This window comes from Dromiciops gliroides, chromosome 1, assembly GCF_019393635.1.
Source record: "Dromiciops gliroides isolate mDroGli1 chromosome 1, mDroGli1.pri, whole genome shotgun sequence".
Classification (NCBI taxonomy): domain Eukaryota; kingdom Metazoa; phylum Chordata; class Mammalia; order Microbiotheria; family Microbiotheriidae; genus Dromiciops; species Dromiciops gliroides.
Window position 1 is genome coordinate 603269804 of NC_057861.1, and position 12044 is coordinate 603281847.

The 12044-nt window shown below is 44.0% G+C and overlaps 1 protein-coding gene across 1 annotated transcript; it reads right to left on the bottom strand.

The window, feature by feature from the left end:
• Positions 1-739: 739 nt before the first annotated feature.
• On the bottom strand, positions 740-3420 carry LOC122734499 (dachshund homolog 2-like). Its single transcript, XM_043975369.1, has 2 exons — positions 2785-3420; positions 740-2447 (listed from the first exon to the last, which is right to left on the bottom strand). The coding sequence occupies exon 2, from the start codon at positions 2407-2409 to the stop codon at positions 1297-1299; it is 1113 nt and encodes a 370-aa protein (XP_043831304.1). The 5' UTR covers positions 2410-2447; positions 2785-3420; the 3' UTR covers positions 740-1296.
• Between the last annotated feature and the right edge of the window lie 8624 nt (positions 3421-12044).

The window sequence follows — 12044 nt, forward strand, 5'->3', positions numbered from 1 at the left end:
GCTATCTCCTGCACTAGACCTTTCCTGATCCCCTGATTTGCCAGTACCCCTCCCAGAGTTCCACCCCCCGCAATGAAATTACTTTGTACTTAGCCACCCATGTACATGTTATTCTCCCAACAGAACAAAAACTTCTCGAAAGCAGGAACTTCTTGGTTTTTATTTCTGTATACCCAACACCCAGTACACTGTGCCTAACACATAGACACTTTGATGTTTATTGAATAAATGACCATGCATCCTTCCCACTTTCACAGGTCTAGGCAAGCCACCTGTAAGAGCACCCCCTCCCCCTCCCACCCTCAATTCTATCTCCTTTGCATGCTTCTCTACAGTTGATTCCTCAATTTTACCATGTGGGAAAAGCTCTACACTAAGTTTTACGTTTGCTTACCATACTTCTATTTCTAGAATCCAGTCCCTTTTTTATTTTTCAAAGACAAATGAAAACTTTTAACAAGAGTATTTTTTAAAAAAATAATCCATATTATAATTTAATATGGTACAACAATGAAACCACACTTAAATGTTTCTATAAACTAATATTCCACTGAACTGAATATTATCATTGGAAAAGACCTCAAACCAAGCTGAAGTGAGCACAAAACTCTCCATTACCATTACAGAACTTCAACTATGAGGTTTTAGCTCCCATTCTTTTATGTGTCTTCTAATTAACCGACAGAAACACTTTTTACATCACTTGCTTTCCCACCCCCCCCAAATAAACACAAGTTTCTCAGCAAAATGTAATATTTATTGAATATCTGGATCAGTAAACAAAGCTTAAAGTACGAACACAACTGCAACAGCTCCACGGTGATTGGTCTTGGTGCAAAAGCGGACTCAGGACCTGCACTTAGGTAAAGCCAGTGGGGACGTTTCAGGCCGATTAATATATTTGTGCCACTGTTCAACAAAACTACTGCCTCTTTAAAGGGTGGGAAGGGGGTGGGGATGGGGGGAAAAGTTAGTTCTCTCAGAGGGAATAATTCTTGCATGTGCTTAAAAATTCTAAAACTTCTCTGGGAGGAGGGACCTACAAACGATCAACTGCAACAGGCTTAGCTTAGCATGGGGAGCTTATAAAACCTTTCCATGTTTCTTCACAATACTGCTGCTGATTAAAATGTGACAAATCTTCTTTCAGTTTCATGCTGCAACTTTCATTCCTCACACAGCACTGGAAAGCATGGAAAGGTTGGTAGGATATTCTTTAATGAAATATACATGGGTCTTCAGATAATGGATGATGGTACATACATAGATATATATTTTTTGTAATAGAAAGTCCCTTCAGTACATGGTGGTGGGGTTGATGTTTTCTTGCATTTCTGCACTGTCAGACTCAGTCCCAATGCCTTCAAGATCTCTTTCTGAGAATCCAAAACCTCTGAGGATGCTGAGCACACTGTCACCTCCAGTGGCCTGCCTCAGGGCCTGCTCCATTTGCTCTCTGCGCTTGGACTCGAACTCCAGGACTTCCTGGAGCTTTCTCTTGGCCTTCTTCTCTTTCTTCAGGCGCCTCTGAACCGTGGCCCGGCTCTGCAGCTCCACTGCCAGCTGCCTCTCCAGGGTCTCCCGCATCTCCCTCTCTCTGTAGAGCTCCATTCTCAGCTCCTTCTTTTCTTCTTGCATTTGTCTTTCCTGGACGCGGGCACTGTCTAGGGCCACTTTCAGCAGGAACTGAATATTGGTTAAAAGCGTTTCCACGGAGGAAAGGCTATCAGCAAAAATAAAAGGGGTTGTGAATCCAGGAGCCACGAGCTGTCCAGCCAGCTGACCTTTATCTAGGTTTGGTTTCATTACCGGAATGGCAATTTGCATCTCTCCTGTTTGTCTTGCTTCCCAAACTTGACTGTAAGCATCTTGAGGGCAGGTTCCCTGTCTGATGCTTCTTTTTGTCCCCCACAGTACCTTGTGCTCAATAAAAAGCTCTTGACTGAGGGATAGAACATTTTCCTTCTGGAGTTTTTTTGGATTCGATCCATTACCTTGATCAGGCAGCTCTTTCTCTCCATCATCAGGCATCAAAGAAATTACCTTGGGTGTGTCCTCAAGCTGGGAAGGTGAGCAGCTAGAAGCATCCAGGCCCTCGGGCCCACCGCTCTCTTCTGGAGAAGTAGCAGGAGAAGAGCTGTCGGTTTCTCTGATAACAGAAGCACCTGCTCTGGAGAGTGGACTCTGCCTCTGAGCTGCTGCAGCCATATTGGAAATAGTATTGAAGTGGTTCATCTGATGCATCACCATGGCAACTGATGCAGGAGGCAGGCTAACGGGAAGTAGGGGGTGGGGCAACATCATAAATGGCAGGTCTAGCCCCGCATTTGAATTCAGTTCTTCGTTTTCCGATTCAGCTCTCTCTGGGCTTTCCTCCCCTTGGAGGCCGTTTGTAGCCGTGAGCTTCATCTTCTGTATTATCTTTCGGGTCTCTGCAATTGCAGCCGCTAGGATACGGGGAGCAAAGGGAAGGCGCGGAGATGAGAGGCCTGGACCACAAAAGGGCCGGAGGAAGCAAGCATTGTCCGATCCCTACCCTCCCAGGGTGCAATGGCGCCGCGGGGGTGGGGCGTCCTTGGTCCTGAGCTGGCGTTGGGGGATGGGGCGGGTGGGTGGATAGGTGGGGGGGGGGGTAGCAGCTGAGGTATATAAAAGTTTCAAAGGCTTTTCTCGAGCTGCGGGAGCGGCCTCGGCGGCTGCGTTAAGCGGAGGCGGGTCTGCAGCGGTTGCCCCCCCCACTCCCGGCCCTTCACGGTCCCCAAACCCCCTTCCCCTGATTCGGACCTGCTCGAGGGTGTCCGCTGCGGGCGATCGGGCCAGTCTCTTCCGCTCTGTGAAGACCGCGTGGAACCCCGCGATCCGGGGCTGCGGGTGAGAGATCTGAGGAGCTGCGGCGGGCGGGCGGGCGCAGGAGCTCCGGCCCGTCCACCAGGAGAGAAGCCACTTCCTTAGGCCCCAGCCGAGTCACTGGTTTACACCCACAGTCCCCGCCCTCCGCGGCTGCCCGTGGCCGCGGCTGGAACTGAAGCTGTTAATCCAGAGGGGAGGAGGGAGGAGACGAGGGGAGGGGCTTGGTGAGCTGGAGAGGGGGGAGGCGACTCCCGACTGGATGGAGGATGGAGGGGTTCGGCCCTGACCAAGCCTTTAGCTCTCCCCCTTCCCTTCCCCCCCGCGCTACTGCTGCTGCTGCAGTTGCTCAAAGTTGTCAGGGCCGAAACAGCTAGGGTCGTTCCCGGGGTGGGGCTCGGTCCTTCCCGCCGCTCTTGGGCTCTTTAATCGTCTCTCAGTCTTTCAGCATGTCTTTTTCACACTATTCCGAGCAGGCTCGTGTTTACCCAAACCCCGCATACATCTCTAGCCCTTAGCAAAGACAGACCAGTTTGAGATTTTTTTTCTCCTCCTCCTCGTCCTCTCTCTCTCTCTGCCCCCCTCCTCCACCTCCCCCTTTCTCCTCCACCACCTCCCCCTCTTCTCCTCCTCCCTCTTCTCCTCCGCCTCTTCCTCCTCCGTCTCTTTCTCTTCCTCCTCTACCTCTCCTCCCCTACTTCCCCTCTCCCCCCTCCCCCGTCGTCTTTTCTGTTCCTTTCATTCTCCTCTATTCTTCATTCTTTTGTTTTTCTTCACCTTTATTCTTCTCTCCTATTTTTGCCATCTCTTTTTATTCCCCGTTCATCTTCTCTATTCCACATCTTCCATTTTCCTCCATTTTGTTCTGTTCTCCATTCCTTCCTTTCATTCTCCCCGTCCTCTCGGTTTTCCTGTTTTACTCTTTTCTCCTGTATTTTCCTCTCCTCTCCATTTTTCTCTATCCTCCTCACCCTCCCTTTCTCCTTTCTTCCTCTTTCATTCTCTTAGATTCCCTTTTCCCTTTCTTCTAACTTCTGTTCTTCTCTCTTCTCCTGGCCTTGCCTCTCCCTCCAGCTTCCCTGTCTCAGATGATTCAGTATAGCCGGGTGGAGAGAGTAGGGGCTTCTAGAGAAATCGATCCCCTAGTTTGGATTTTTGAGCTCCTTAGCAGCTCCACCCCAGCCTAGTCATTTCTCATCAAGATGAAGGAAGGTATCATGCTAACCTTTGTTTTTATTCTCCTGGAATTTCCCTAGTGCTCCATCTTAGGCAAGAAGGTAATTCAGTCAGTCAACCAAAAAACATTTATTAAGCACTCACTATGTTTTAGGCATTGAACTAAATGCTGGGGATTAAAAAAAAAGAGATAAAAACAGTCTCTATTGGGAGAAATATGATGCAAGCAACTACACACATGTAAGTTATGTACAGTGCGATATATGCGGTGTAAATAGAAGGTAATTTCAGAGGGAAAGTACTGGGAGGGGGGTTGTGCAGAAAAGGCTCCCTGAAGAAGGTGGTTGTCTTAAAAGAAATTAGGGAAGCCAGTAGGCAGGGGGCAGGGGTTAGGAGGGAGGGCATTCATAACATGGGGAATGGCTATTGTCTGGAGAATAGATGGCTTCAGGGAGGGCCCTGACGAAGCCTCTAAGAGTTCAAAAAATAGAGATGTAGTCTCTTGTGTGAGGAAGAGCAATACCTTTGTCAAAGATCATGGAATACAAGGAAGGCAGTAAAATGTAAGAATCCTGGAAAAGTAGGAAGGTTTATAAGGGCTTCAAAAGCTAACCAGAGGGGCAGCTAGGTGACCCAGTGGATAAAGCACCAGCTCTGGATTCAGGAGGACCTGAGTTCGAATTTGGCCTCAGACACTTGACACTAGCTATGTGACCCTTGGCAAGTCACTTAACCCCAATTGCCTCACAAGACAAAACAAAACAAAAAAAGCTAATCCTACGATATTGTATTTGATCTTGGAGGTAATAGGGAGCCCTCAGAGTTTATTGAGTAGGAGATGGGGTATATGATATGGTCAAACTCTTGCTTTAAAAAAGATGATTTGGCAGCTAAATGGAAGATAGACTAGAGAGGAAGAGATTTGAAGCAGGGAGACCAAGGAAAGGCTATTACAATGGTCCAGATATGAGGAGACAAGAGCTTGCATCATGAGGGTAGCTATATGAGTGGAAGGAAGGGACTACAAAGTTTTTTGGTTTTTTGTTTTGGTTTTTGTGAGGCAATTGGGGTTAAGTGACTTGCTCAGGGTTACACAGCTAGTGTTAAGTGTCTGAGGCTGGATTTGAACTCAGGTCCTCCTGAATCCAGGGCCGGTGCTCTATCCACTGAGCCACCTAGCTGCCCCAATGATGCCATCCTTAATAGTAATAGAGAAGTTTGGAAGAAGGGAGGGTTTTGGGGTGTTGTGAAAGAATCAATTATGTTGTACATGTCAAGTTTGAGATGCCTATGGGACATCAAGCTCAAGATGTCCAAAAGACCTTTGGTGGGTGATTTGAAATTAGAGCTCATGAGAAAGGTTAGGGATGGATGGATTTCTATGGAAGTGGGAATCATCTTTATGGAGATGATAATTGAACCCATGGTAGCTGACAAGATCACCAAACAAGATAGTATAGAAAGAGAAGAGAAAAGGGCCCAAGACAGAGGCTTGAATAATTCCTATGGTTGGTAGGTGGGACATAGATGAATCAACAAAGGAAACGGAGAAGCAGGTAAGAGAAGAAGGAGAGAGGAGGGTCATGAAAATGAGAAGAGGAGAGATTGTCTGGGGGAACAGGAAGATGAGGGATATCAAGAGAATGGTCAAGGAGGATGAGGATTGAAAAAAGGCTCTTTGACCCCCAAACAGTTTCACACCTCCCTGTTCTCTCTCCCCTTTCCTCCTCCTTCCCTTCAGTTTCTCTCATGGGGATTGATTTCGTTTGTTCTGTGTGTTTGTGTGTGTGTGTGTGTGTGTGTGTGTGTGTGTGTTCGCTTTACAGGAAAACACAGTTATCAAAAGAAAAAATACATATAACATTTGGCAGGGCAAAGGAGATTGAGTCTTGTTATGTCAATAGTAAAAAGCCACCAATCAGGCCCTCAGTCCTGTTTATCTGACTTATTATTGGCCCCCTTCTCAGAGACCCCTCCCTTTTTATTTCCTGACAATAGCAGACATTTCCAGGTGGCTCCACATTTGGCACAGCTAGGGATAGAGGAGCACATGACCAAATGACCCCACATTGAAATGGAAATAGATAAGCAGGCAGAATTCTGGAGGGTGAAGGAACACTTAGCTCCTATTAAGTGTTCATCCTTAGTGACTTTGAATCACTGAATTTTTCTGCATGACTGAAGCCAGTTCATCCATTCATTACCTGATCATGCCCCATATGCAGCCTGATGCAATCTGGAGTCAGAGGAGGGTCTGGATCTATGTTATGCTACTTGCTAGCCACGTGACCTTGAGCAAGTTCCTTGGTCTCTTTCCTTATCTATAAAATGAGGGGGTTGGATTAGAGGAACATGAGGGTGATGACATTATACAGTCCCTTTGATATCTGAAAAATTCCCATTGACTTAATATAATGTTTGGTTCTTCAGGGTTCCCAGGAACTCAGTGTGTGCATATGAATAAAACAAATGAATTCATTATGCAAAATTTTCACATTGATCAGCAATATATGGAACATGAATTTCTATCTCCTTTTGATTGCCAAAGATGAATTCTCTCTTAAATCCATGGAAATCCCCCAAGGGGATCCTACTTCTTGAAAGTGCTACCTACTCCTAATTCTCAGTGTCTGTGACTTCATTTCCTAATGGAGTCATTGTCTCTCACTGGGTGAATAGGTCTGACCAATGAGTGGGGGAGGGAGGAAAGTGAAATCCTTTTTCTATGTTGCTCTCTGGTAGAAGCTAAGGGTCTTAGCCCACAAATCTGCTCCTTGAATCTGTTACTTCCACATAATAGAGTCCATAGACTCCATAGCTTCCAAGACTGGTAGGTAATGACCAGGTGGCTTCCAATTCCATCAGGGAAATATCTTTTCACTTCCTAAAGGGATAATGGAGTAGACTCACCTTTGTGCTTTATTATTATTTTTTAAAACACATTAACACCTCACCTCTCTGTTATCTACTTCTGTGATTTTATTAACTGACCTAGACCTAGACTAACTGCCCTGCTTTCTAGCCCATTCCTCCCAACACATATTAACAAACACCTATATAAGTCAATTAACACAAACATTTACAAACATATTCTAGTACTATATTGACAAATACCACAGGGGCATCTGGAAGTCTTCTTCTTCTCGTAAGCTCACCACAGTCCTGAAGATTCTTTACGCCCAGAAACTCAGTGTCCTTGAATGTGAACCCCCAGCTCCAGGCCATATTTATAGTAAGGAGTCACACACCTTTTTTTTTTTTTTTTTTTTTTTTTTTTTTGCGAGGCAATGAGGGCTACGTGCTCCATCCACTGCACCACCTAGCTGCCCCAGAAGTCACACACTTTTAACCAGCTTCTGAATTATGCCTTTTGTCACTGGACCATTCTAGCCACATCAAAACTCAAATGTATTCATTTGTAATAGATATTCCTTTGGAAGGTATGTGGTTCTTTTCCTAGAATTTTCTAAACTGATTATTTCCTTACTACTTTTCATCTTAAAAAAAAAATCTATATTTTTAATCCATTCTCATTCTTTAATCTCATTTTCTTAAGTTTCTTTAGCCAATCTCCATTCAAAGAGAAATCAGTAAGATCTTTCCTGTTTCTTATTTTTGATTTTGAATTTTTCTGTCCCCATGAATAATTTCATGGGCAACCCCCTTTGTAATTCTACAATCCAGCAGTACTCTTCCTCACACATGGCATTCTGTCTCTTGACTTCATGCCTTTTCATTGGCTATTCCCTATTCTTGGGCTTTTCTCCAGTCTCATCTCCACTTCTGGCTTCCTTTAAGACTCAGCTCTAGATGCACCTTATGCAAGACTCCTTTCCCAGTCCTCCTGAACTCCCATAGTGCTTTCCCTCTGATTTCCTTCTACCTACCATATATGTGTGTTTGTGTGTGTATGTATATATATTTACATATATGTATATATTTATATGTAAATGTGTATATGTAGATATACACACATTTATATATTTCTGTTATTTGTCCCTTCTGTTAGACTGTGAGCCTCTTGAGGACTGTTCTCAGCCTCTGTATCCTTAGTGCTTGCCATAATGCCTGGCACGCATAAGTTCTTTTTTTGTTTTGTTTTGTTTTTTATTTTTGAGGGCAATGAGGGTTAAATGACTTGCCCAGGGTCACACAGCTAGTAAATGTTAATTGTCTGAGGCCGGATTTGAACTCAGGTCCTCCTGAATCCAGGGCCGGTGCTTTATCCACCGCGCCACCTAGCTGCCCGCACGCATAAATTCTTAATAAATGTTTGTTAATGAAAAAAAAATAAATGTTTGATGACCAGGCTTAGGTAGTTGCCTAGAACATTTGAGGTTGGATTCCACCTACATCTTCCTGACTTCAGGACTGGTCCTTTCTCCACTATATCAGTAGTAATTCTCCTAAACACACTGACAGCACTACATCAGTGGTATTAGACTCAAATAATAAAAGAGTTCTTTGAGCTCAATGACTTAGGTAACTACAGATTAACATTATCTATATTGTATTGTATTATCGCTTTTATTAAACATTTCTCAATCACATTTTAATCTGTTTCTGACCACCTTAGGGAGTTTTGTACCATTGTTGTACTACATCATCCTTTCTTATTGTTTCCAGTTAATTTAAAGAGGAGGGGGCAGCTAGGTGGCAGAACTGGCCTTGGAGTCAGGAGAACCTGAGTTCAAATCTGGCCTCAGACACAACACTTACTAGGTGTGTGACCCTGGGCAAATCGCTTAACCCCAATTGCCTCACACACAAAAAAAAATAAAGGGGAAAGGGAACCCTAAATAAGGATAATTTCCTCCTCTATTGTTCTGCAAGCTTGTTGCCTGGTGGTATCTGTTTTCTCTGTTACCTCCTCCCTTCCCTGCTTTGCTTCCAACTTATGACATGAGCACCTTCCCTTGTGAAAAGGAATGGAGGAGACCAGCTGGCTAAGATGTGAATCGGGGTCAGTAGACAAGCCACTACAACTTCATCCCCACTGAAATCATCTATACTTCTCTTTTTTTAAAATGATCTTCCTAAATACACTGAAAAAGCATGGTAAAGAACCAGATGTTTTAAACTATTAATGAATTGTTGAAAATTATTATTTTTTTAAACAACTGTCCTTGGATTTAAATGTTTTCCACATGCATGATTACTTAAGCCTTCTCAGTAGCTCCTGCCATCTGGAAGTTGTTCTATATCTCTTATTCACATGACTTTTCCACCTTTCTTCTAACATCTCCAGAAACCATATGGTCCATTCAGGTCCTGAAATGTTCTCTGGATTAATTAACAGGGTGATGTCTAAAGATAAAATTTATTGGAAAGGGTTAGTAAAATCTCTTTTAATTTCCTAATATATGCTATGTTTCCAAGTCCTCTATTTGTATCCAATTCTCTTCTCTTCCCTATCCAATTCATTCTTTGTCTTTCTGCAGGACTGAACCTCTCAGTGTGGATTCGTTCAACACCATAGAAAAGAAAGCTAAAGCCAAATTTATTGGGATCTTAGGGTGGTGGGTAGAGGGCCAACCTTGGAGTTAGGATGACCAAGGTTCAAGATTTACCTCTAGCAAATGTTAGCTACATGCCAATGGGTAAGTTGAGACAATAAATTACAGACAAGTTGCTAATATGCAGCAGTGGAGGGAGTTTCTACATCAGGAGGTCCCTTTACAAAGATGAATCACAGGTCTGAACAACAAAAATTGGGGGGGGGGGGAGAAGGGCCAAATTAATGCAGCTGTGAAAGATTAAAACTAAGAGCAAGGGGGAAACTATCACACATAGTCAATAGCTTCTTCATAAATATTTCAGCAAACTGTAATATGATGGTCCTCTCTTTGCCCTCCCTTCCTGCTGAGTTTAGTTGGAGGAGAAACAAAGCTCCCTGTGTGTTTAACAGACTGAGAGCATTTCTTTGTTTTAAATACTTTTTAAAAAAAATCTGAAAGAAGAGAATCAAAACCTCTGTACCTCTGAGTATGACCACTCTGCCAAAAAGATCCAAAGGGGCAAGACTATCTTTTTCCACTCTCATGTTTGTTAGAAGCCCAATTCATCTTGTCAATGCCAATTTGTCTCTGAGACTCAGAAGGGGCTAACAATTACTTCATAGTCACTCTGTTCTGTCATTTGTAAAGTCCACATTTTATCCTAGACTCTGAACTCAAGGAAATGAGGAATCATTCCTTATCTGTACTTTGTATCTCTCCTGACATCTAGCCAAGTGTTCTGCATGTAGTGGGCATTAAAGAAATGGTTGTTGGGGGCAGCTAGGTGGTACAGTGGATAAAGCACTGGCCCTGGATTCAGGAGGGCCTGAGTTAAAATCTGGCACCAGATACTTGACACTTACTAGCTGTGTGGCCCTGGGCAAGTCACTTAACCCTCATTACCCTGAAAACAAAACAAAACAAAACAAAACAAATGGTTGTTGATTGAACTGAATGAATGTAACTATAGGAGACATAGAAAATGGGCATTACCACCTAGATTTTTATTCATGTCCAACTCTTTGGGATCCTGTTTGTGGTTTTCTTGGGAAAGATACTGGATGGTTTACCATTTTCTTCTTTGGCTCATTTTACAGATGAAGAAACTGAGGCAAACAGAGTTAAGCAACTTGCCCAGGGTCACACAGCTAATAGGTGGGGCCTGATTTGAACTCAGGTCTTCCTGACAGCAGGGCTGGCTCTCCATCCACTGTGACTGTAGGTTGTAGCTGTAGGTTGCTCTGAGGATTAAATAAGGTAAAGTAAGTAAAGTAATTTTGCAAACTTTAAATTACCATATAAACATAAGCCATATTATCCTACCATGTGACTTCCTGGATAAGACTTATGTCCCATCACATATTTAAGTATGGGGGGGCACGGGGAGAGATCCTCTGCAAAATGTTTGTGATTGAACTGGAGGAACAGATAGGGAGGCAAAGATTTAACTACCTAGATTTACTTTAGGTCTTGGTATTGTAGGAGGGAAAGAAATATGAAACTGGCCAGTTTTGTCTTTATACCCCTAGAAGCTAGTGCAGTGCCTGACACAAGGTAGGTGCTTACTTATTGATTGACTAGTTGTTGGGAAAAACGATTCTCTTCCTGGTCATTACAATGACTCTTTCTATTTCAGAATGGAACTGGTTTACTCTTCAGTGTCAGAGAAAGAAGATCCTCTCCAGAAATTCCAGGCTGTGTCTAAAAAAACCCTTACACTGCCCTAGAAAATGGCAGGGTTGGAGTGACCCCAGACCCTCATCTTTCTGTCTCCAGAATTTCCTAGGAAATAGAATCAAAAGATCCAGGTTTCCTGGAAATGGGTTGGAAGCCATCTTTTCACAGGCCAGGGCTGGAGCGTGTAACCATGGCAACCACGGCAGTACTGAGGACACAGAGCATATCTGGTCTCTGCTGCAATTTTGGCCCGACATTACATTGTGTGCCCGTAGCCGTGACAAACCACGATGACCCCATATTTAGTCTGGGAAAAACTCTGGCCCTCTTCCTTTTAAAAGCTTACGTAGTACTTGGGGGTAACATTTTACATTTTTTTAGCAGTCCCCTCTCCCCTTGTCCCTTGTTGTTTCTGCCTCAGCCGTCACAGATCAGCTTGTTCTTTTCAAGTGCCTGGTTAGTAAGTGGATTCCTGCACACAGTGTCTGTTATGGAACAACAGATTCTCTCCCTAACTGCTCCACCCTGCCTCATGCTCCCTCCTTTCCCCTCCCCTCCCCCCACAACAGAGAAAAATTGCATAGGTAGGGGGAGGGGCATATATGAAAGAAGAAGGCAGTGTGGTTCAGGAGAAAGATGCTCTCGAGTTGGTATCAGAGAGAACTGAGTTCAAATTCTGTCCCAATGCTTACTAGCCTTGTGACCCCAGGTAAGTGCCAAGTGAAGGACCATGCAAGTGACTCCCTGGGGGGAGTTTATCCATTCAGTCTTGAAATACTGCCCTGGGACTGAACTGTATTGGTTGGTTGGTGAACGAGTGGGTGAAAATTCACCTAAGCCATTATG